The sequence below is a fragment of the Alligator mississippiensis genome, chromosome 5 (assembly GCF_030867095.1).
Source record: "Alligator mississippiensis isolate rAllMis1 chromosome 5, rAllMis1, whole genome shotgun sequence".
In the NCBI taxonomy this organism is placed as follows: domain Eukaryota; kingdom Metazoa; phylum Chordata; order Crocodylia; family Alligatoridae; genus Alligator; species Alligator mississippiensis.
The window spans coordinates 213,451,053-213,476,602 of NC_081828.1; the positions used below are offsets into that span (position 1 = coordinate 213,451,053).

The following is a 25,550-nucleotide window of genomic DNA, read 5'->3' on the forward strand; positions in this document are numbered from 1 at the left end:
CTGACTCGAAGCAGGCGCTTTGGGGAGTGCGGCCATCATGAATAGCCTGGTGAGCAAGGGAGCATCGGGAAAGGAGAGGAACCCGGCCCGTGACACAGATGCAGTGCCCATACCTGTTTCAGTGGCCTGTGGTTTGCACAGCACCTCGAACACTAACAGCAGAGCACGCGCAGTAGTACTACAGCCACCAAGCTGCATTTCCTGCACCCAGTAGAGTCAACCCCATGCATCAGGAGTCATGAGTTGGGCCCCCCATGCATCAGGAGTCATGGGTTGGGCCCTGCATCAGTAGGAGATTCTTAATCATTACTTTGGGGTTTTGTTCAGGTTCAGACTTTGAATCGTTTTGGTGCTCTTGGTGCTTTCTAAAGGAAAGCAGAGATGCTTAGGCATTAGCTGGAATCCAGGGCTTTTTAGCAGGACTCCAAACAGTTGGAGATTCACGATTAGACGGCATGACCTGGAGTGCTATGACTAGTTATGGGTACCACATGTGATGACAGACATGGATGAGTGGGAGAAAGCCTAGAAGGAAACAAAAGTAGTGATTTAGAGGTGTAGAAACATACCCTGGGAGGAAAGTCTGGAAAAATCAGGATGTTTTAGCTTGAGGAAAGAAAGCCTGGGGGGTAGAGGAAATTTGATCACAATCTTCCAATAATGAAGATGATCAAGCGTTCTCTTTAGTCACTGGGGACTGAATAAGTAATGGGTTTAAATTATAGCAAGAGAGGTTCAGGGTAGCTGTTAGGAAGAACTGAGGGTGGTTAAGTGCTGGAACAGATTACCGAGAGGGGCTGGGGAGCTTCCATCCCTGCAACTGTTTAAGAGCAGGTAAGACCAGCCCTTGGCTGCAATGATTTAGACAAGGGTGTTGCTGCCAGGAGAGGGGACTGGACTATCGGGGACCTCCTGAGCTCCTTCCAGCTCTACTTTTCGGCGATTGCCAGAGCTGACAGCACTGCGGGTACCTGAGTGAGCCTTTCCTTGGCCCCCACTCCGAGAAAGGATGGGAAATATTTATTTTCCAAGTGCCGAGTCTGGACTGTGCACCGGCGCGGCCCATCCTTCATTGACTGCGGAGTGGAACGTGGCAGCATTTCCGAGGGGAGACCTGGATCCACGGAGTGGGCTCAGATGTCTGCGCCTGCTTTGCGCTCCAGGATTTAGCGCTGTGCATGTCGAGAATGGGGCCAGGAGTGTACCCCAGAAACTCTTTGAGCCTTTGGTCTATAATGAGATGTTCTCCTTTCTCCCTTTGCAAACTGCCAGGGCAGAGCATGTGGCTGGGAGCGTGCCCTGGTCTTCACGACTGGAAGTTGCTGTGTTGATCAACCTTATAAGGGCTGGATCCCTAGCAGGCTTAGATGGGCTTAGCTTCATGGGCTTCAATGGAGCGAGGCTGATTTACATTGGCAGAGGACTGAGGAGCACGAGTGCCGGGAAGCATGTGAGTGATGGTAGCTCAGGAGTAGAAAAAAGAGGTGCAAAAGAGATCTTGATGGAGTCATGGAGGGTCAGGAGACCTTCCTCTCTACCAACAAGTCATGTCTACTCGTTCCCACTCGCACGTGCCCGTTCCTGGCGTGTGGATAGAGCAGATGGCATAGAGGGTCCCTGCGTGTGGCCCCGGTGCCATTTTTGCTCTCGAGGGGCTGTGAATGGGGCCGGTCTCTCAAGAGCAGTGCCCACCTTGGCAAGCAGGTAATACAACGACCCACTCGGGGGGTGCCAGAGCGGTGGTTGCAAAAAGCCGGGCATCCCCGAGATGGCAGCAGCATGAGGGCGGCTTCTGCATGTTGTTTCCTTCCCAGTGTGCCAGAGATGGGTTTAATTTCTTCGTGAGGGTTTTTATTTATGCAGGGACACGCATTCAGGTAGACAGTCTTTCTCCAAACTGACCTAGCCTCCCAGGTGCCTTCCTGGCAAGCCATCTCTATCTCAGATTCTCCTAACGGGCAAACAGATGCATATTTTAATAATGACGCAGCACCACGTACGTTGGCAGCACTCGGCTACTTAAGAAATTACCCTTGTAGCTTTTCAGTGCAGAGCGATCTGCACGTCCCACCTGCTTGTAACCCTGGAGTCGAAACCGGAGTCGTCCATCAGCAGCAAGGAGGTTTGGCACCTTCTTCTAAAAATGTCTTGCCAGTCTGGTTGTCTTCTCCACTGTTGCAGGTGGCTGGATCGCACCGGCAGCGTGATCTACACATGCAGCAGGATCTTTAAATGTCCCCTGTGAAAACTGGTGTCCTCCTAAGTTCTGGCATTATCAACAAAGCGCGGGAATTTCATGCCTCCTGCACCTCTTCTTGTCCACTTGCATCCCTCCAGTAAACGTAGCAGAGAGATGGTAACGAAGAGCAAAGCGTTGTTCTTGCCCAGGGGCTTTGTGCACAGATCCAGTGCATGGATCTCTTCCAAGTCCCTTTTGCACGGAGCGGGGTGGAGAAAGCAGACACAGAGTACTGGCTCTCTTCCCCCATCTTCGGGGAGAGATCCTCGTCTTCAAACTACAGCTGGTGAGAAGGGATTATTTTTGTTCCCGTCAGGAATTTTTTTTTAAATTAAAAAAGGTTTTAGTCTGAACACTGACATATTTTTTTTTTTTTTTGAGTTTTCTTTCTCTTTGGCAAAAGAACAAAGCAGTTTCCCACTGAAATGTCTGTTTGGACGGAAAAGTCATTTTTGTATTTAAAGATGAAATGAGAAACATCAGCTAGCTCTACTTAGCATTGTCTCTGTTTGACAGAAGAAGGACTAGGGGTAGATGGAGGAGGCACTAGACGGCGAGTCTGGACTCCTGGTTTCCCATCCCAGCTCCGCCGCGGAGCTGCTGTGTGAACTTGGCCCCTCTGCACTTCTGTTTTTGCTTCTCCCACTCTCTCTACCTGTTCTGCTTTTTTAAAGAGCATGCTGCATGGGTGGAGATTGTGTTAATCGGTACAGCACCTTGCACAAGCACTTTTAGGCACTGCTGTAATGACAGGAAAATACGTAGTAAAAGGCCCTCGGTTCTGGCCTAGGCAGCTGTTCCTGAGCTGGAACATGAGAGGCCTCATCGAGGTTTTGACTGTCTTGGGTGCTGCTGTAGATTAAAACATGTTGAGACGGGCACATTTCACAGAGAAGTATTTGCGGTAGAAGAACAAGCATGTGGCTCCCAGGAGCTGGAAGGCATGCTCAGATTAGGAATAAGAGGCAAATATTGAATAGCAAAGAGAGCAGAGCATTAAAACAACTTTTAACTCGGTCTGCGGTGGCTGCTGTCACGTCAGCGAGGGGAGAGGACCGATACAGCAGCAGCTGATCGCATCGCAGTGCTCGGCACTGCAGCAGCCAGTGCTGCCCCAGGTGTCCCACGGCTGCCTCGGGCGCGGAGTTGGCAGGTTGCATCGTGGCTTGCAGGTGTTTAAGCCAAGACTGGCTGCCTTTCTAAAAGACGTGGTATCACTCGAACAAAAGGGATGGGTTTGGGGCCAGAATGATGGAGGTGAGGCTCTCTGACCACAGGCTACGCAGGGCAGAGGATCATAGTCCTATAACTTTTTATTCCTAGTATTTCTTTTCTTCCCTTCTGTGCTGCCCTGGCTCTGCGCTCTGTCAAATGGCAGATTCTTAGGACGGCTCTTTCTTGCTGGGCACAAATATTGCAGGTCCTGCCCCAAAGCTGTAAGGCTTTTTCTCGGGTCTCTTGACCTTGTGGAAATAAGTTTAACCAGGTCTCTTACTTGACTAAGAGGAGAGACAGAGAGAAAGAGAAGAGAAAAGATGCTGAAGCTGTGTGTTTCAAAATGTTCTAAGATAAGGAAAAACCTTCATGCCTTGTTTTGTCTTGATATGTTAATCTCTGTGTGCAGATGTTAACCTCCTCCTTTCCAGGAACCAGAAACTGATAGCTGTTCCCAAAACACAGTGTGTTTGCTAAATAAGCAAACCACTTACATGTGACAAACGAATGATCAACTTCTTCCTGTTTCTTCAAGGTTGCTGTCTGAACCAGGCATCTTTTCTCGCTGTCTAAAGTATAAATACACTTGTAAACTTGTAGAGTTCAGAGTTTCTTTGAGAGCCCTCCTTGTGATCACTTGTATAGCTCCAAATAAACCAAGATGGCTCTGCCAATTCTGATACAACCACAATGCGAAGTTTGATTTCTTCCACAACCTTTACTGCTCAAGGAGACGGTCAGTGCAGATGGCTTTCTCATCCTTTGAGAGAGGGACAGTTCGCTCTGTTCTCCTGCCTGGGGCTGCTACACCAGAGCAGCTATGCCACTTGAATTTTTCCAGGTGATGCCTCCCCCCCCGGAAATAAAAAAATAAATAAAAGAGGAATAACTTAAGTCACCATGAAGAGAACCATGATCAAGCCAAACAGCTTCATGTAGCGTAATGCACTAATTGCCTTGAAAAGGCTTGCCAGTTGGACTGGCAGCATCGAGCACTTGGGAGAGATGGTTGCAAGGACCGGCTCTGTCCGAGAGCGGAGAGGCAATCGGGCCTGGTACGCTTCCAATTAGCAGCAGAGCACCCACTGACTTTAATGGATACGGGAGCCCACGCCATCCAGACGGGCGGCTCGGGGAACCAGACTTGATTCGTGCAGCTGAGTAACATCTGCCACGTTCTCCATTAGCGGGAGAAGCAGCTATTGATTTGTTCCGATGTTTTGCTGACCCTGCTGAAGAGAGAAGCTGAGTTATCCTGATCTATGGCAATGCAAGAAAACCACCCCACTTGCTGCCTTTTACCTTCCACGCTGTTATTTCCATAGGTGCCAAACCAGAATATTCTTCTTGCTAAGGGCCGTCTCATCTCATTCTTCATGGTGTCGCGAGTCGGGAGGAAATGCTGCTTGCTGGGGATTGTGGCTGGTTTGTACTATTCAAAGTTTGTAGCGTTCCCACTGTCGGGAGCTGGGATGAAAGCAGACCCACCTCGGTGTCTTTGGACTGGGAGAAGGTGGCAGGACCTTCTGGAAGGTTTTTTTTTTTTTGGGGGGGGGGGGGGGACCCTGATACTGCAGTGCTGGAGTAAAAGCTCAAATTGACCATGCTGGATTAGGACCCAGACCCACCCAGTCCAGTACCTTGTCCCTGACGGCGACCAGCCTATTTGGACAAACCTTTTCCAAACACTGCCATCTGCGAGGGGATGAAGCCTGGAGGGTTGGCTATGCTCCTTGGTGGCTTGGTGGGGCTCTGTAATAAACCTGCCTGGCACGACCTGTACAGATGCAGAGACCACCCGCAACGTCCACTTCCTAAACCAGATGGAAACCCACAATTTTGCGTGGATTTTCAATGTCCGTTGTTTGAAGAGTATTAGTTATACAGGGTCCAGGGCTGTGCAAAACAGTTATGTTTCGTTTTGGATTCGGCGTTTCGGATCGCTGTCCTGTTCTGATGTTATCCAAATCTCTTTCTGAGTTTCAACAGTGTTTGAGCCATAGGCTATAATGGGGAATCACTAAAATGCCTGTAACTTTGTCATTTCTTGCCCGATTCAGATAAAAAGTGCAGGGATGGTAGCCCCTTCTGAGGGCATGTCGAGTGCCAAGTTTCAACGAGGTAGATGCAGGGTTTTTTGGGAATCTTCATCTCAAACTGTTCAGAGCAAAACTAATATCAGTTGTTGGCAGCGGCTGTGTGCTGTCATCCTGCACGCAGATCCGGGGCCCGACCCCCTGGGAGGAGTTTGGCACAGCCCCACAGCCTCCTGGGGGACATGGGCCTCCGGATCTGTGTGTGGGATGATGACATGCTGCCAGCTGGGGCCAGCGCCAGCACTGGGTTCTTCCCAGGTCCGTGCTGGGCAGACTCGGGTGCTGGCACTGTCCCCAGCTGGCATTGGCAGCATGCTGCCATCCACAGGAAAAAGAAAAAGCCCCGCACTCACTGGCTGCTGCAGCAGTGGCGACTGGGGGCTCGTGGCAGAGCCCCCCCCCATGCAGTGGAGGGCAGTGGGGATTGCCGCACCCCACATGGCAGCTGCCCCGTGAATGGGTGAGAGCAGTCCTTCCCGCCCTCTTCCCCCTCCCTCTCCTTAGTTTTTTGTTTCCCTGCAAGCCCAGCTCCGAAATTCTCCAAAACACTTCTGAAATGTTTCGGAGCCTTCCTTTTCAATTCGGATTCGGTGTTTCGGGCACCGAAATGGCCCAAAACCGCTGCCAAAATTTTGCAAAGCCCTAATAGGGAGGTATTCAGAAAATACCCTGGTTTGTGTTGGCGGGGGGCCAGGAGCTAGCTATGCATTTTATCCCATGACTATTAAATACAAAATGTGGAAACACCTTTGGAGCAGAACCCAGCACCCCTTTCCCTTCCCTTCCTTTCCCTTCCAAGGCAGCACCACTGAAACACAATCCCTCTGCCTTGCTCCTCTGTCTGAGGCTGCGGGGCCAGCTTTACAGTATGCCAGCTGCCTTAGTCATCCAGCAGGCTTAGGTTTTGTCCCTTCGGGCTGAAAAGACTTAGAGGCTCAGACAAAAGAGACCTCTGTTTTCCCAGTCCCTCTTTTAACAGGCTGCAGTGTCAGCTGCTTGGGCAGCCTTCTTGAGTCATAGCCTCCTCCCTCCCTCCATGCCAGCCTGGCCCCGGGAGATGTACCTAAACCTAAAAATGCTCGAATACCCTGCCAGTCTGGGCCATATAAGTATCCATTGACTTGGTTACCCGGAAAACTTTTTCGTACTAGCGTAACAATGATTGACCTTGTTGGACCAATTTGGAAGGGTTAAATCAAGGAAGACGCGGCGTGCAATTGATTTGAGGATGAGCTGCATCTCCGCAGCCGGGGCAATTGCTACACCTGATGAGGGAGGCTTGATATATGGCTGGAAAGAATTGGGGAGGTTTGGAGCTGCGATGAGACCCCAGGCAGACATGGCTTAGTTTGGGCAGGATAACAGGACTGCAAGAAGCAAGTTTAAAGTGGTGGTGTACCACAATTTAGGACGCACATATAATGTAGGTACCGGATACCACCTAATTAGGAGGCAAGTCTGACATGGCTGGTACATTGATTAGTTTGTAAATGCTTGATCAGGCCCTTGCCTATATAAGGAACTGTGCAACAGTTTATGGTTGGCTCAGTGTGTATTTACTTACACGTGTATAAAAGATGCATGATATAGGAAGACTTTGCATGCGCACACCCTTGCACCCATCTCTTCTGTTGGGCAGCCTGATGACCTGACTGCCAGGGCACAGGGCTAATCTCATTGTACTTGCTGTATTTTTTTGATCTGTGTTGCAGTAGGAGTTGAGAGCCCCTTGGGTGCAACAGCAACCCGCCTCTTCCTCCTGCTGCAGTGCATGGATAATTGCATATCCTGGCTTAAGAAGGCCTTTTCCTGTTCCTCCCCAAGCAGTAGGCGCTAAACTGAAAGAAGGCTCCCTTTATACCAGGATAAAGGTGCAGATGTGCCTACCCAGTAGAAGTGTCATCAGGGAGGTGACGGGTGACTGCCTACCCAGTAAAAGTATAACGTACAGCACTGTTCACAGTAGATTACCTCAATCCAGAGTCAAGTTACCCCATGACAATTGTGTAGTAATCTTTCTCCTTGGGGGAGTTACTTGGGATATGTCACCTGGCTGGGTTGGTTTAGCCAGGGATGATCCTGCCTTGAGCAGGGGGCTGGACTAGATGCCCTCGTGAGGTCCCTTCCAGCCCTGCTTTTCTGTTATCTGATGACTTGTCTGCTCCCTTGATCTGCTTGATTCTGGGATGGGGATCTGCCCAAAGTAATCTGGTTTTCTCACCGTCTCGTGGCTCTGTGCTGCAATAATACCTAGTGCAGGCAGCGAATTTCGGAGAGTGCGTTGTGCCGGCTCCTTATTACGGGATAAATTTACTGCAGAGTAAAGTCCAGAGTTAACAACTGCCTAGTAATCACGTCTATACCCTCAGCAAGTGCCCGCGGGTGAGTTTTTGCAGGTATAGCAGGTTTTTGCTTTGGTTCCACATGAGGTTATACTGAGAGTTTTCCCAGGCGTACGAAGCAAATTCCTAGTTAGGGTAGACCCGTAACTTTCTTTTCCCTGAAAGCAATGGGCCCAGGGGTCTAGCTCCAGCTCCTTGTGCAGTAGCACACGGAGGCAGCCTACCCTTCCTGCTGCCCACCACGCTGAGGTTTCGATTATGTTAAGCTAAGAGATGCTAAGTAGCAGCTGAAATCATTACAAGCTGACATGCTAATTTAGGTCCTTTTGTGGTTTGAGGAACGAAGCCAAATTGACTGCCAGGGTTTTTCTTCTTTCTCCCCCCCGCCCTCACTGTGAATTCCAGTTCTTAGCTTTTAATGTGCCTGTTGGTACCTGCCGACGGCCTGGTGATCGATATGGTCTGCACGCTGGCTCTCTGGTGACTGGATGCAAGATGCGTGCAATGTGCTGAACCCCCAAATCCCACGGGGGAGCCGTTCATGCCTAGCTGGGAAGAAAACGGCACCTGCAGAGCCTGGCACCTCCTGAGATCAGGTTGTTGCAGACTGGGGGCGGGGGGTTTGCCTTCCTCTGAAGGGGGCATAACCTGGGGCATATTTTAACAACCCTTGTAGTAGCAGGACACTGACACTCGCTGTCTCTCTGCTTTACCTGTGGCTGGTTAGGTGCTATCCCATGTGGTTTTGTGATCAGGCTGATCGTGTAGTTTTAGTTCATCGGTTAAACCTGGGTTTAGATGGGTGGTGCTGATCTGTCTCAGGCAGGGGGCTGGACTAGCTGTGATTTGCAGCGGTGCCTTCCAGCCCTACATCTCTCCGATTCTGTAATCGGCCTGGTCCCAATTCCCACGCGCATCTCGCTGCCCCTTGGCACCACTCGAGCAATAAAATAATGGCCTCTGGGTTGATTTTGGAAGCTCTTACGATGAGTTTCTCTCCGACGCGTGCAGTGCCTTGCAGCGCTGAGACAGCACAGGTCACGAGCTCCTAGTTCTCTCCTCCAGAGATGGGTCACGTGCGGCGGGGTGGCTTGTAGGGCTGCTTTATGTCTTTTTGCAAGTATCTGGGTTACTGTGTTATGTAGACTGGAGAAGGTACGTGCCTCAGACTTGAAGCAAAAAGGAGTCCCGTGGTCCAGGGTGCAGCAAGAGCCGGGCCTGCGGTCTGCAGCAGATTTGGCCTGTGCTTTGAAGGGTGACCTCGGAGAGCAGGACACTTTCTCCTCGGCGTGCCCCAGTGGTGCTCGGTAACTCCCAGCGGTAGGGACCTGTGCTACGACATCACTCTCTTCCTTCCCCAAAAGGTGCAGTAAGCCCAGAATAGCTCAGCAGGGATGTGCCAGCTCCTGGAGTCTGTAAATGAGGATTTGACATCCCTCTAAAAGCTTAGCCAAAGTCCGCGGGGACTGAGGCAGGGATTGCAGGGCAGAGTTGTGGGGTCTGTGTGTTTTTAGGCAGCAGCTAAAAAGAGATGATTGCAAAGTTACAAAGCCTCCCCCAGGAAAGGATGCTGACAGCCAGCATCCACAGGATGGAAACCACTGGTCCTCTGGGAAGTATGGAGGTGCCTGCAAGCCACTTTCCTCCACAGGTCTGAAACATTGAGATGTGGCAGGTTGCTTTTGGGCGAATGGGGGCCTGGCAAGCAGAGGGATGCAGGGATTTGATGGGGGCTGTTGCAGAGAGTGGTGTGAATTCCTCCCAGGGCACTGCGGGGGTTCGGACCCACCCCCAAACCATGCAGCTTCGGTTCTGCCTTTGTAGGCACAGCTAGCGACTAGGCTCTCGGGTCCCACAGGGCAGAAAGCCAGCACCGAGTGCCAAGAGAGGCATTGAAACATGTCATCTCCTAGCTGATTTCTGCCCTTCTCCAGCCAGATGCTCAGCACCCTGCAGGGCAAGGTGCATTGTCTGGTCCCTGTGAGTTTGTCTGCCCCGAGAGGGATCTGCCACCGGTCCTGGCAACCCAGGCAGCTGTAACTGCCGGCGTTGTTACAGCACATCACCTAGACATATGCAAATACTGGAAAAACGGGGAACTTCATTGCGGGCTCATTTACAGAGGGAAATGGGCCAGAAAAGTTACTGGGAAATGAACTGTGCTGCAGCAGCAATTCTTGAATAGCTTCCCATGTGGACGCTTTTGTTCCAGATTAAAAGTATGGATTCACTTCTTGGCTTACTCCAGAATCTCTGCTGCTTCTTGTGGACAGGCTCTAAGCTTTTCAGCATAGGAGGATGCTCGATGGGGTTATAAGGGCAGAGAAGGGGTGATATGGTAGCACCGTGCCTAAAAGCAGGAACGTCTGTGCGATCTTTGCGGCTTTGCTTTGACCTCCTTACATGACCGTGCACAAATTGCGTAGTTGTCTGTACCTCGGTTTCCCCACCACTGTCATAAGATCCTAGCATTAAAATGGGATTCTGGCTTTCTGGTGCAATTCAGTCAGATAGGTAAATGGTAGCAGAAAAGGAGTGCACCGACAGGTTGTCTAGTTGCATCATGCGGTGACAGTCTGCCTGATTGGCATGTGGGTGGTCACCAAAACGCACGTGAAGAACTCGCTGAAAGAGTAAGGAGATATTTGCCTTTCCTCTGTGCTACCTGGATAGTAAGCCTGGAAAGAATAGCTTTCCTTGCTGCCATTTCTTTTGGAAATAAACCAATGAAGCCTTTGCTTAAACACTGATTTCTGGAACGGGTACCCCTGTGATCTTGGGGAGGGTTTTTTTGTATTCTGGAGTGTGTGCGCCTGTACGCGGGGTATATAACCAGACCCTAAAACACGGATCTTGCTACTTAGTTTGCACAAATAAAGGAGAATGCTTGAAGGCGGCTGGGTAGTTCTTGCACCGCACGTAATGGCTCCCTGTCCCTTTCTGGTGTGTCCCATTCCGGATTTAGTCTTTCGGTACTTTGCCCATCAGTTTTGAGTGATCATTCGAGCCTTTCCTGCTCTGATTAAATCCAGCCACGGTGCATAGCAACTGGAAAGCTTTCCCCTGTATTTGCTTTGCTCAGCCTCCATGGAGATGGAGGGCTGGTGGTTTCAACCCAGCTCCCCATTGGGCTCTGATGCACCAACACCATGCATGTCACTTGTAGTGAGCAGCTATATAGAGAGACCCACGCCTGAACTCCTCTCGAGGTGAATGCTGTAGGTAGGTGATGGTGCAGAACGGTGGTTCCCACGTAGCAGATCTTGGGGTGGGGGGTCACAGCATTGGCAAATGGAGGGTGTGAGACCTGGAGAAATTCAGGTGTAAGTCAGGCTTCCATGGAAAGATTGGGAGCTGCAGGTATAGCTTAGATTAGCCTCCTTGACTTCTTGTCAGTGGTTGGATTGTGTAAGGAGCTGGGAGTCAGCCAGGGCTTTTCGCCTCGTGGTGCCTAGTCCTTGAGATGAAGCAGGAGCTGGTGCTTTTAGGTCCAAGAGCTTCAGGTCTACCCCGTAGACATGACCCAACTGAGTCCAGGGTCATCCTGTTGTTTCAGGTCAAAGACCACCAGCGGGGGGGAATAAACGGGAAACGGTGATAAAGTCTGGACCTGGGAACTTGTTTTGAGATCCCTGCATGGAAGTAGGCAAATATTGTCTCTGCCCAGTTGTGAGAAGGAAGTGGTTGGGTCCAGGACCTGAGCAGAGGAAAGTCACCAGCCACTGTAGGTCCTGCCACTAGGTCAAGTGCTGTGACTACTAGGTCAGACAGCCTCCTTTGGTGTCTGGGAGGAGGGATGGGTGGGAGACAGCGTGCCAGACAAGGAGGAGGCTTTTGGTTCTGAATTCTCATCTCTTCTTTCTCCCCACAGCTGATAGTTGAAAAGACAACTGACTACCCTTCCATTGAGTACTCCTTGGTGGAGGATGTAGCACTCCACTTCACCTGTTTGATGGACAGACTGAATGAGCAGCGCCTGTTTCAGCCAGACCTGTGCGACGTGGACATCGTCCTGGTGCAGCAGAAGAGCATCTTCCCTGCCCACAAAGGGGTCCTTGCCGCCTACAGCCAGTTCTTCCACTCCCTCTTCACCCAGAACAAGCAGCTGCAGCGGGTCGAGCTCTCGCTGGAGGCCCTCACCTCCCAGGGCTTCCAGCAGATCCTCAACTTCATCTACACCTCTAAGCTCCTGGTGAACTCCTGCAATGTGCAGGACGTCTTGAATGCCGCCGCCGTGCTGCAGATGAATAACATCGCTTCCTCTTGCCAGGATCTCATCAACACCAGGTCCCTCAGCTTGGCCATGGCCAGCGACATGGCCCTGCCTCCGGACAGCTGCAGCAGCACTGTCCCCCCTCAGTACTATTGCGAGATCAAGCAAGAGGTGGATTCCCCGCACCCCAAGATCTATGCCCGGGAAGGGAATGATCCCTACTCTGTGCGCGTAGAGGACCGGGCTGGCAGTGGCAGCAACCAGCACCTCCCCGCCCTGCCCCCCAAGCAATACTACAAGGAGGAGAATGATGGAGGCCCAGCTGCTGTTTGCAAGATGGAGGGGGAGGACTCTGAGGAGGACCCAGACAGCCAGGGCTACAACCGGGAGCAGATCATTGTGGAGGTGAACCTCAACAACCAGACACTCAATGTCTCCAAGGGGTTGGAAGGGAAACCGAGCCCCAGTGAAGCCGCTGCTGTGATCAGCCGGCCTGATGGGGATGGGCGTGACACCGAGGAGGATGGGGAGGAAGAGAACGAGGAAGGGGAGGAGGAGGAGGAAGAGGAGGAGGATGCCGAAGTGGGGGAGGAGGAGGAGGAAGAGCATAGTGAGGAGGAAGACTTGGAGGAAACCACAGAAGAAGAGGAGGAAGAGGACGATGAAGAGGAGGCGCCTGAAGTAAAAAGGGAAAAGACTGTGCCACCCCGCCGGGGGAGCAGGGCATCCAAAGCCACCAAACCAGCTGTGTCTGCTTCCTCCCAAGAGGTGACCAAAGTGGAAGACGAGGAGGAGGAAGAGGAGGAGGGCCAGCGTGGGAGGAAGAGGAAAAAGGAGCAGGATGGGCTGGGCCAGAAGGTCAAGCTGGAAGAGAAGCAGCACTACCCCTGCAAGAAATGCCCGCGGGTCTTCAACAACCGCTGGTACCTGGAGAAGCACATGAACGTGACCCACAGCCGGATGCAGATTTGCGACAAGTGTGGCAAACGCTTCCTGCTGGAGAGCGAGCTGCTGCTGCACCACCAGACGGACTGCGAGAAGAACATCCAGGTGAGCTGAGCGCTGCGAACGGCACCGGGGCGCACTGGGCCACCCAGTATCCTGCCCGTGGCACTCGGGCCTGGGGACTTCTGGTGGGCCTGGGTGATGCTGTTAGTGGGGTTGGGGCTCTCAGTGCAGAGCCAGATGTGAGGCTGAGGGTACTTGGCGCCTGGGAGAGCACTGTGTGGGATGCTGAGTTATGCAGACCTTGGATGTGGGGCTGGTCCTTCAGAGCTAGGTGGGGTGCTACAGGTACCTTGCAATGGTGGCTGCTTAGGGGAGCAGGATCCGTGAGCATCTCCCTGGTGGTCAAGGGGAAGCAGCTCTTGCTTCACCTTCCCATACCTCAAAGCATCTTGATCCTCTGAATGCAGAGAGGAGAGAGAATGAGGCTGTCTGTTGTTGCCTCAAGGCATCAAGAAACAGCAGCATGGAGCCATAGAGAAGCAGAGCTGGAAGGGACCTGCAGAGGTCATCTAGTCCAACCCCTGCCTGAAGCAGGACCGTCCCTATCTAAACCATCCCATACAAATGCATTGTCTAACCTCTTAGCAAAACCACAGTCAATCCTGACACGGCCACGAGACATACTAGTGTAATCAGTCACAGGTCAAGCCAGGGGACTGTGGTGGCTAATGTCCTGCCACTGTGTGGGTTGTTAAAATACAGTTGAGAGAGCCTTCGTAGAGCGCCATGCACCCCTACAGAGAAAGGCAAAACTTCCCACTGTCCATACCAGTCTGGCCGTAGAGTAAAATTCCTTCCTGACCCCAAATGTAGCGTTGGGCCTGGCCCTGAGCAGGAGGGCAGGACTCTCTAACCAGGAACCTCTGATTTTTAAGTCCTAGTAGGAGCACTAGCATGCTTCAGTCATGATCCCCAGCCTTGGCTGTAGCCAACAGCTAATGCCTCTGAGGGATGGCTTAAAAAATCCTCCCCAACACATGTTGCAGCAGGTGGAGGAAGAATGCCCTCCTGGATCCATGTGATGAGCAGCAAAGCCCAGATCCGTGGGAAATACTCATAGAAACAAAAAGACACAGCTCCTCCTAGATCATCCCATGTCCAACCTGTTCTCAAACACCTCCAGTCGTGGAGAGCGCACTGTTTCCCTGGGTGTCTGTTCCACTGCCTCGCTGCTCTAACGGGGAAGAAATTGTTCTTGATATCAAATCTAAACCTTGCTGCAACTTCAAGCTGTTCATCTGCATCCTCCTCTCTTTTTTTTTTTAGCAAGAAAGAAATGGTGTTGTGATGCATGCCTGGTAAGGTTACCACAGTGTGCAGAGCTACTGCTCTGGGGCAAGGGTCAGCAGCCTTTTGAGCTCTGCGCGATGCCTAGTAGATGGGCTAGTTTAAAGTCCATTCCAGCAGTGGCTCTGCAGGCCCATGGCTGTGCCATCAGACAGCTCAGGGGCGCTGGTCTGACGTTTCCTGTGCCATGGTGAAGCTGCAGTGCCAGCTGCTGGGGAGAGGCTCAAGTGCAGCCCGGCAGTCACCGCGTCCGTCCACGGGCTGCTGTTCAAAATGGAAGTGGAGCTGGCAGGAGTCGAGGGAACCTCTGGGTTTCTTGCTTCAGGGCGCTGCTCTCCTGAGAGCACGAGGCATGTCCCCTCCCCGTCCCCGATCCTGCACACCGTGGCCAAGTCTGCATAGCAAGGGGCTGGGGGTGGCATCATCGTAACGGTGAGCAAAGCTGACCAGGGAGTTTGGTTATTAAACGGAGGGCAGAAAAACCCAAGCTAACTTCTTCCTGTCTGTCGACCCAGCCTATAACCGGATTCACCCCCAATTTTACCCAAATGCATACAGTTTGGATAATCCATGATGCTGCTGTAGGTATGCGCTTGTCTAGTGTTTCCAGTTCTAGGTAGTCCTAGATCTCGATTATGGTAGGAAAGTTGCACCATTTGAACCGAATCAATGTTAACAACCAATCTGCTTAAAGCAGTGCAAACTCCTCATACAGATTCGTGCTAGATGGGTTAGAGTCATAGAAATATCACAGAAAATGGGGGTTGGAAGGGACCTCCGGTCACATCTAGTCCAACCCCCTGCTTCAAGCAGGACCAACCCCAACTACATCATCCCAGCCAAGGCTTTGTCTAGCCAGGTCTTAAACACCTCCAAGGATGGAGACTCCACCACCCCTCTCGGTCGCCTGTTCCAGTGTTTTACTACCCTCCTAGTGAGAAAGTTCTTCCAAATCTTTAGCCTAAATTTCTCTTGCTGCAACTTGAGACCATCGCTCCTCGTTTAACAGGTTTAAGGCATTTAAGGCTCACTTAAATCGGTTTAGCTTAAGTTGGGGATTTGCTGACGTGAGCCGAGATAGTTTTGATCTTGGCTCTCCCTCGTTTCATTTTGTCAGCAAACTTCCAAATTAAGCTTAATCCAAATTAAATTAATCCTCGCTTCAGTCGGTTTAGGGTCTGCCCATCTTCAGGGGCTTGTGGTAGTTTAATGAGACCTGATTTGAATTATAAAATTAATTCAGTTAAACCAATGCAACTTTCCTACCATAGTCTTTCATTGGCTTGATCAGAATCGGAGTCATTTATTGGCCGGCTGCCGCTTTCTAACATTCCAAGGTGACCTGAACCAATCGGGAGCCAGGAAGAGGTTCGTTCTTTGAGTATGCTGCAGTCTCATTGGCTAAGCCATAAAACCGCACGTTCTTTTAAAATCCTCCAGCTAATCTTCTAATCCTCACTGGACTGTTTTGTATGATGCTGTCATTGCCAATAAAATAATAACAATTTTCTAGACGGCCTCAAATTATCCTTCCGGTGCTGCAGCGATTTTTAAATTAATCCAGCTCTGATCTTTTGTGGTGTATTCCTAAAATTATAGCTACAGGAGCTAAGGGTGGCGAAGCCACTTATAATTGGTACTCTTGGCCTCCCGTGACTCAAATGCGAAGGCTAATGATGGAGTTGGCACGAAAGATGCGGGCAGTAGAGGAGCGCAGGAAACTTCAGATGAGACTGAAGCATCAGTAGGATATTGGTGATAAGCAGTGTTATGTCAGTGGCTCTGCAAGTGATAAATGGAGGATGCAGGTTTGAGCGTGGATCACTTTGGATTTAAAAAACGAGGGGCTGTTCTTGGTGAAGATCTTCTGCTGTTGTAGCCCACGATTTTGGGCCGTCTTCGGATGCGATTCCTCTGTTTCTTATTCCGAATATGTGATGTTACTGAGCCGTATCTGCTGCTGTAAATCTGTTATACGTCTCCATTGGAGTCGCATCAGTTTATCCCGGCTGAGGATAAGACCCAGTGGGACCACTCGTGGCATAAGATGATACTCAGCATGCATTTGAATATTCAGATCTGTTCATTTTTACTGAGATGTGCACTTAACGGACAGATTAAACCTCTCTTCTTCTGGAGATCTAATTACACAGAAAAATTAAATTAAAGGGACATGCTAGCTTGAAATCGAGCCCTCTTAAAGGTTAAGAAAAACAAGAATTAAGGTTTCGCGTACATGGTCCTAATTTGTCACCAGACAAGATTTGTCTTGTGCAACAAAGGAGGGAGAGGCCGGTGCAGGTTTTTAGTTTTATTTTAATAGTATGTGATCCTCTAATTAAAGACCATGCTATAATTCACATGCATAAAAACACCGAATTAAGGCCGTGTGGGCAACCTTGCTTCTGACACATCCTAAGTCTCAAGTGCTTGACCTCGACCTAAATGTCAGTGATTTTTTTTGAGAGTTTTTTTTTTCAAGCAACTACCTTGATTGGGTAGAGTTGAATTGAAGTTATAATTAAATATGAAACACTGTGCCTGTCAAAGATTTTTGTTTGGCATTATTTTATCGTCTAATCAAACAAACGTCAGGTTTTTTTTGGAGTTGTCATCTACATTGATAAGATTTAGGAAGAATCTTTATGAAGTTTATGATCATTTATTTTTTCGTAAGATGAGTAAGTTTGAGTATATGATCCAGTATCTTTTCCTGTGTTTTACAGCGGTGCTATCCTTGGACCTTTGGGAATAATAATAGCAGTGGTTTGCTGCTGCCACGCGTCTGAAGGGCAGGCGTTGGGTTTGGAGGTGTTGGGCTCTTTGGTCCGTGCATGTTGTGGTTCTGCCATCTCGTGGCAAGTGCAGGTATCTTGCAAGAAGTAAGACCAAGAGAGGAGCTGGTTGGCAAAAATTTATCCTTTATTCATTTATTTTTTTAATGGAAAAACGTTTTCTTGAATAGCAGGAGGAGTTTGGCTGGCGCTGGGGGAGCGAATTAGAATGGAGTAGTTGAGGATGCTCTTGTCTCTGAGAAGGCCAGAAGCCGGGAGGTACGACGTGAATGAGGTAGGGGCTTGCAGGAAGAGGAAAGGATCGTCTCATGATTAAAGGTTTCTATCCTTCCTTCTGCCCCAGGGTTTCTGTGTGTTGCTGGACAAATTGCCGATGGCTGCATTTTTCCAGATGACCACTGTGCATCCTCACGTTGCAGGTGTCCATCTTCAGACACCCGAGGCATGACTTGCCCAAGGGTCTTGCAAGCCGAGAGGTGTGTTTTGAATGCATGTGGTGGTACGTGATGCTAAGAACACGGAAGAAATGCGCTCCATGTGTCTTGAATCGGACACCCAAAAGTCATGGGTGTTTTTTGCACAATTTTAAGCTTGATTTCTCTGTGTTGGTTTCTCGGCTATATAATGTAGATGGTACCACTCTGCTTCACTGCACGGTTGTGGCTGAATAGTGATACCGGTGACGTGCCACAGATTATCCACAAGGACATGTACACTGTGGGTCCGTCTGCCACATTTATTTGTGTGGGAGGTGCCAGGCAGTGGAAGAGACTGGTGAGAACTGGGAGCTGCAGACTGGGGAAGGGCCAAGATCTGCACTTGCCAGCCTGTGATGGTCAGGGAGCTCTCGAAGGAGGGCTGCAGGAAAGGAGGGTTTGTATTCAGGAAGGGAACCAAAAACCCAGTGGTCAGGCAGGTGAATTCGGTGTCAGCATGTGGTATAGGACCACTACTGTGAGATATAAGCTTGGGGAGGATATCAGGAAAGGGAGCTGAAGCAGTGCATGTGTCGGGTGCCAAACCCAAATGGACCCCAGAGTTACAGCAATGGCCATAGCAATGGTCTCAGTGGTTTGGGTGGAAAACGGGGAGCAGTTCTCCACCGACAGTGCCCAAGCAGACCGACCTGGACTTGGTCGAACGAGATGTGCATTGCTGAGCGGTACTGGGGCTCCTTGATTTAACCAGCACATCTTTACAGCAAGTGCCGGGGGATGATCTTCACTGCCTACATCCCCTTCGGACCATTACGGTGTCCTGACGTCGAGGCGTTGGCTTAGTCTGTAGCATGTAGAGCCGAGAAGAAGAAAACTTCCCCCCAGGTTTCTTTTTTTCAGGGGAAAATGCAGTTCTGGCAACCCCCGCCATCTCTCTTTGTGCTGTTTTGCCTCCAATATGAACATTTTCCGGAAAACCCACAAAACACAATCTGAAAAAAAAAGGACAAAAAGTTGTTAGTTTAAACAGCTTTTTTTTGTGTGAGAAACTTTTCTTTTTCTTTTCTTTTTTTGCTTCAATGGTTTTATTTTTAAAAGGTTGAAAAAAACCCACCCCAAAATATGAGCTCCTTTGGTGGAAAGAAAATGTGATGCTTCAGAGTTGCTCCTCTAGTAAGACGTTGCTCCCTTCGGCATCTGCAGCTAGCCTTGGAGGTCTTCCCCTGCACGTGCTGGCTAAATCGGATCCCGTTCATCTTCTGGCCCATCCAAGCCTTGAATAGGGAAATGGGAAGTGGGGGGATCTGGTCAACTAAGAAGCAGAGGCGATGTTCATCACAGCAGCCCTGACCTCTCTTGATCTGTGCTAGCTTCCATGGATCTTGAATCTGTGCTTAATTTTGTCACTGAATAAGACGGATACAAATTTGGGCATGCTGATGAGATGCAGGGGAGGCCAGTGATGGATGACACTGCCTGCAGGATGTGACGGGAGGTTGTGTCCTCGTGTCGCAGTGAATCTCTGCTGCTGGCGAAGCAGGGCAAAGGCAGCTGGCCGGTGCCTTGCTCTTTGTGCCGGAGCTCTCCTGACTTTAATGCCTTCCTGGTAACAGGAATCAAAACTCGTGGAAGAGGTGATCTCTTTTATTAGCCCAACTAGATCTTTGCAAACAAATAATTTTATTCATTTGCAAGCTTTCGGGTACGCTCGCCCTTCGTCAGGCATAGGAGGGAGCAGAGATTGTAAAAGTCCTCCTAGGTAGAAATGAAAATTCATCTTGCACAGGAGAGCTGAAGGTGTGGTATAATCTCCTGTTTGGAATAGTTCATTTAGACCAATTTAGGCACAGAGAAAGGTTGACAAAGTCTTTTTGACCTCAAAGTTGTCTGGTGGCAAGCAGGATGTAGAAGCATATTTCTTTCAGGTTCTGATGTTTCAGAAACATGCTGCTGCATCCTGGTGTGATTTGGTGAGGGGGCAGAGCATCCCCGCGCAAGCCGCAGCCTGCGGGACTGAAAGGTGCCAGCAACGTCCGATGATTAGGAAATTCTGTGAACTCCTCTCTTTGCTCGCTCGTGTGCTCTGTCATGGGGTGGCTCCTTTGAGCTGTCATTTCCTTTAAACCTCCTTTATGGTCACTGCTCCCAGGAAGAGCATCTGAGTCAGAGCAGGAGTGAACATTGCTTTGTCTATAAAAAAAATAAAAAAAAAAGGTATTGATTTTAATTGCAATGCAGCAACACATGCATATCAATTGCGTTAAGCCGTCCATCTGAGAGAGACGCGTCTATAATAAGTAATGGGTGGGGGAAAGGAAGGATAGAGAGGGAGGGATAGCAGAGGATAGGAGAAGCATGTTAAAGCGCAGTAACCTCCTAAAACTAGAGTCTAGTTTTGTTGTTGAAATATTTTAGAAAATCTTTCCAAATCGTGTGAATTTTTTCAAAGCTGTTATGCCTGCAAAGCGTGACGCTAGCTCTGCCATTTCATTATAGCAGGTTTTGGTTTTTGGAGCTGTCCTACTTTTCCAGCGGAGTTGTACAATCCTGCGTGTCGCTAGTAAGGCTCATTGTAGGAATGCAGTCTGGGAAGTTTGAGCTCCTGTATACCCCCAAATGGACATATTTGCCAAGAACGGACATTGCTGTTGGTGACTATCCTCTGCTTTTGACACCCTGGTTCTCGACGAGTCCCTCAGCTAGTGAAATCCTGACTGCCGTGCTTGCTTCTGGGCAGGGCTAGGACCTGCCGGCTGCCCTATGGTAAGATTATAGAGGTAATCGCTCTCTGCTCGCTGCAACACGGAGACGAGCCTAGGCAGACACTAAGCAGTTATACCACGTTGGCAGTGGACAGTCATAAGACCGACCGCGAACCTTTTCAGAAGGGAGGAAGGAAGAGATATATCATCTGAGGTCACGCATCAACTGAACTACTGTAATCATGCTGGGTCCCTGCTCCTACCCCAGTATAGCAGAGATCATCTTCTGTAACTTTAAACTTGAATGAAACAGGTTTAAAGCAACCAGTGTTTAACCTTGGTGGAGAGTGGACAGATGAGAGTTACAGTGGGTCATCTACTAAGCATTGTTATTTCGAAGCACTTGTTCATCTGAGCATGTCCAGGATCACTTTTGGTCGCTTTGCGTTAGTTTAGGAGCCTCGATCGGGGGTCACAACCGTACAATGGGAAGCTCCGTAGAGGTGGGTAATGCAGACGGTCTTGGTGAGTCCCTTCCCCATGTGATTCTGCTCCTGTATTGGGTCTGACACCAATGCTTTGGTGCCCATCTTTGGGATGCTGCTGCTGTGATGGTGGTCTCGAGCCAGGGTGAGAGTTGATGTATTCCTGAAGTCCTGTAACACATGCACCGGGAGGGAAGATGGTGTTATCCAGAAGCTACAGAGGGAGAGAGGCAGAATCCAGCCAGATTTGCTTCTGTCTGGGATTTGCTCAGTCCTTGCGAGCTCAAAGCAAGGATAATGGTGATGAAGCTCCAGTCAGTCCTGGACAAGAGGGTTGGGTGTTCCCCTGCAGATACAGGCCAGTGAGTTTTGGGTTGATTTGGCCCTACATGACTGGTGGCTGGAAGACGCTTCCCATCACAGCTGGTTTCCAGGCATGAACAGCTGACACACTTAGCTACTTTTTTCTTTTTCTATGCCGGCAGATGTTGCAAACCCCCGAACCAGAGGTGATTTTGCCCAATCTGGCGGAGACCTTTCCCATGAAAGAATTGGGTTCACATTGGTGTACAGAAACAGCCTAAATTACACTGTACTGAGACGTGTCCATCTGTCTGTCTCCTTAGAGGCCATCACAGGCTTGCTAGGCTGTAGGATACCAGGTCCCCGGCCACATGGATTGCTGTATGGGTTATTATAGCCATCTGCTTCTAAGTCTGAGTAAAAGAGACAGTGTCCTTCTCTAGGGTGTAGAAAGGAGGGATCTTCACAGCCCAGCCACCACTCATCCACTTCTCTCTGTACCCCCACCCTCAGTCTTGTTCATCGCAACCACGCCAGGGTTACAACCGGGTCTGTCGGACCTGAGACATAGTGTGCAAGCAGCCCATATTGCCTGCTCCAAAGCCAGGCTGGTGCAAAACTGTCCTCCAGGAGGGTTCATGATGGCAAATGGAGTTTTCCATTAACTGAGCCAAGTATTTGGCCGCTAACTTGTTAGTGAACAAAAATCAACATGTGATATGGAAAATCATGACCTTTTCTTTGTGTGTCAACATTTTCCATGGGGGTGGGAGGGGGGCAGGGTGTGGGATATCCCTTGCTCCTGATGCTCCTATGAAGACGCAAGCCCTGTGGGGACCAGCCAGCTCTGGTGGCTGGTATAAAGGAGCAGGGCTTTGTCTTCTCCATGCTTTGCCCTTCCCCATTGGGAGCACTGGCCTTCTGTAGTCTTGTGCACAGGTGAATAATGCTTGCACGGTCATTGTGTGTGCACCCCACTTCCCATGATACTATCCAAGGGGAGGTGTCAGTTTATCCCATGGTGCTGCCTGTCCTTCATCCCGGGTCATTCTCCCAGGCCGTTTCCCCACTTCTCCACCGTTCTTGCCTTTCTTATCCCATTCCTTGCCTTGCAGTGTGTGACCTGCGGGAAAGGGTTTAAGAAGCTCTGGTCGCTGCACGAACACAATAAGATCGTCCACGGCTATGCTGAGAAGAAGTTCTCTTGCGAGATCTGCGAGAAGAAATTTTACACCATGGCTCATGTGCGGAAACACATGGTCGGTGAGTGTGGTGGGGGCATTTTGTCCTGGGGTTGGGGGCTGTGGGGCCGTCACTCCTACTAGGTATGCCACTTAAGAGCATGTCTAGAAAGGATTTTCAGTGTCTTTTCTAGGGCTGATGTAGGGAGATGGGTGCAGTGTCCCTTATTCTAATAAAGCTTCTTGTTCAGCATCAGAGGAAAGATGACTCTTTACTGCAGACAGGTGATGAGCTAACATGTATTTTTTGGTCTCCAATAGAGCTTTTGATGCAGCTGCCTAATGGCTTGTGGCCAGGTTTATGTGCTCTGAAAAGCAACCCTGCCAAAATAACTTTCTTAGCTATGGCTTTTTAGCTGGAGTTAGTCAACTAAGGAAGACCTGAGTTTTCTGTGCATTGCTCAGCACAGCCAACAGCTGCGAGTGGAGGCTGTAGGATCTTTCCCTTCTCACACTGCTTCGACCGGATTGTCAATTCATTGACATTTCCAGGGTCCGGGTCTGCTCTTCACCACTGAGCAAGGACAGCAGGGGTTGAAACTATGGGGGAGGAGCGAGAGGAAGCCAGGTTTGACTTGTTGGTTTTAACACATGAGAAAGAAAGACCCAGCTGGACCTTGGATTCCAGGCTGAGGTTTCAAAGCAGATAATTAGCAAAACCCCCCTCTTTATTACTGAGCAATTTTGACCTGGGTCTATGGAGAGAGGATAGCTAAAGCACCTTCTCTTTCTCACTAGTACAGGGAAGCGGCATTGTAGACAGCTCTGGTACTTTTTTCAGCAGCACCGAAACAGGGTGATGAATGCAAACGGTACGAGTAGCAAGGTGACACGATGATGAGCTCTAGACGGCGCGTGCATTGTTTCAAAAAGATCTCCATTTTTTTCGATCAGTCTGTCTCCCTTGCCCCATCTCTTCTCAGCTAGCTCACTTGCTAATACCCTAACACCATGCAGAAAGTAGCTCCGCTTCTCCTCACCCATGTGGGGCACCTGCATTTCTCTGCTGCCGGTAGCTTGTACTCGCCATGGCAATATACATTTGTCGGCTGCAGTGGTGAGAATGTTAAAAGGGTGTTCGTTTTGTGTCTTTTCAGCAATTAAGGGCAATTTTTCCCAGTGCCTATTGCTGCTCTAGGGGGAATTGGAGGCTGGAATAATTTAGGGTCAATTTTTTAACTTCAAAGCAGAAGCTTTTCAATTTGGGATGATTCCAGCAGCATACGAAGAGGACTTTCCGTGCTGTTGTATGTGGGCTGGAATACGGATGTCCTTCATGTCTCTGTTTTGCAATGATGCTATTTTAGAGTACATCTCCCTATAGAGCAACCCTTCATGTTTTGACCTGGGTGATTTCTTTCTTTGGAACAACAAAAGCCAGCAGAAATGATCGAAGGATGTAGAAAAACAGCAGGTTTGAAGGTTCTTTGTATTGTAATCACACAAAGGAACCTTAATTGGGCTAGAGCATCGTGTGCTAGGTGCTATATATTATATGCAAGGAGCAAGACAGTCCCTACTTCTCAAGGAGCTCCCTGACAGGTGGAGAGAGGTGGCAACAAAAGTCAGGCTGGGGGAGCCGAAGGCAACAAATAGCAAGAGGGCTCTGATTTGTGTAATAATTGTGATGGCAAACCTTGTCGGCATGGAGGGTTGTGTGAGCATCGTGCCAGAGGGGTGTCCTAAGGAGAGGTCTGAGGGAGGAGGAGAAATTGGTGGTTAACTCGCATAGCGAACAGTCAGTACTCGGCTGCCCTGGCACACTGGAGCCTAAGCCCATACCATGCTTATGTGTGTTGTTTTGCAACTCGGCTACTGCCATCGGGGTCCTGACCAGGTACAAACACGGCCCTCTGCAATGCCAGGTCTGGACAGCCTGGCCTTGGAGTGGTGGGGATGAGCCCCACCACCATTACAGGCTATACACCACAGCTGTATTACCCCAGCTGTATTGCCAGCCCAGCACCGGTGTTGAGAATCGAGCCCAGCCACAGGTCCCAGAGAGTTTCAGAGTTGCAATGGGGCATTTGCTCTGGACCCCGTAAGCCATCTGGTCTTTTTGGGCTTGGGCTTCATGTAGCACGAACAAGCAAGTGGTGCCCCATTCCTGGTGGCACCCCAGGCCCAACACGTGGCCACGGCCTCTGCTGCGATCCTTGCCTGTCCTGCTTTAACGCCCTTCTTCTGCATTTTCAGCTCACACCAAGGACATGCCTTTCACTTGCGAGACGTGCGGGAAGTCCTTCAAACGCAGCATGTCCCTGAAAGTCCATTCTCTTCAGCACTCTGGGGAAAAGCCTTTTAAATGTGAGGTAAGACCCTTCCCCCTCTTCATTGCTCACGGGGGTGACCACGTCTCCTCTGCCTGAGCCTCCCCCCTGATTGCACTTGATCCCCTTGATTGTACCCACTCACGACAAGCCTTACTCCACTTCACCCTCTCCTGCCCACCTCTTTCTCAGTTCTTATAACCAGTCTTTCTTTGACGTCAAGGGCCCCAAGCCCAAATACAAGCCGAGCCTGAAACAAAGCCCTGAGAAATAATGATAATCAATAGACATTGCTATCCTAACCCCTGAACTGGAGGGGTTTTGAATGAGCAGCAGCTTTTGGCTGGAGCATGCTATGGTCCCCGAGTAGCTGGGGTGGGTCACAGATTACTTGCCCACTCTACAGGCAGGGAAGCTGAGGTCCCAGATGTTGACTGACTTGGCCAGGCTTGCATGAGGCTGTGGCTGCACTGTGGAAGAAATACAAGAGTCCTGCATCTCGGTCCCTGTTTGTAACCCAACTGTCTGTTACCAGCTTTCCTTTTAAGGCCTTAAGGGCATAGGCCGACTTGTAAATAGGGCTCATGAGTGTGCTGGGGGTGTTTTATTCCATAACTGCTTAATCTTGGGGTCCTTGAAGAGAGCCGGCCGTTCCTGGAGTCCCTACATGGCCCACAGCCACAGTCCAGTATGATTTGGTGCATCTCTGCCCAGTTCTTAGTGGACAGGCATCTGAGCCGCAGAATGAGCAGCTCTAGTCCCTCTCTGTACTGCGTCTGGGAGAAGAGGAGCCCGAGGTGTGAACAAGCAAGAAGAGCAAACAACTGTCTCACCAGCTGAGGCGGCCTTCCAGCTTTGCGGGTGAAGCAGGTTGATAAGGGAAGCCGAGGGTAATTCACGTTGCTTCTGCCTGTGGC

The 25,550-nt window shown here is 50.1% G+C and overlaps 1 protein-coding gene across 2 annotated transcripts in view; it reads left to right on the forward strand.

Moving 5' to 3' along the window:
* The window catches only part of ZBTB47 (zinc finger and BTB domain containing 47), a 79,035-nt gene that overhangs the window by 38,572 nt on the left and 14,913 nt on the right, over positions 1–25,550 (forward strand). For both annotated transcript variants that reach the window (XM_059729236.1, XM_014609023.3), the window contains exons 2-4: positions 11,764–13,155; positions 22,238–22,385; positions 24,560–24,675. In XM_059729236.1, the coding sequence (XP_059585219.1) occupies positions 11,764–13,155; positions 22,238–22,385; positions 24,560–24,675 (1,656 nt within the window). The remainder of the gene's footprint in view (positions 1–11,763; positions 13,156–22,237; positions 22,386–24,559; positions 24,676–25,550) is intronic.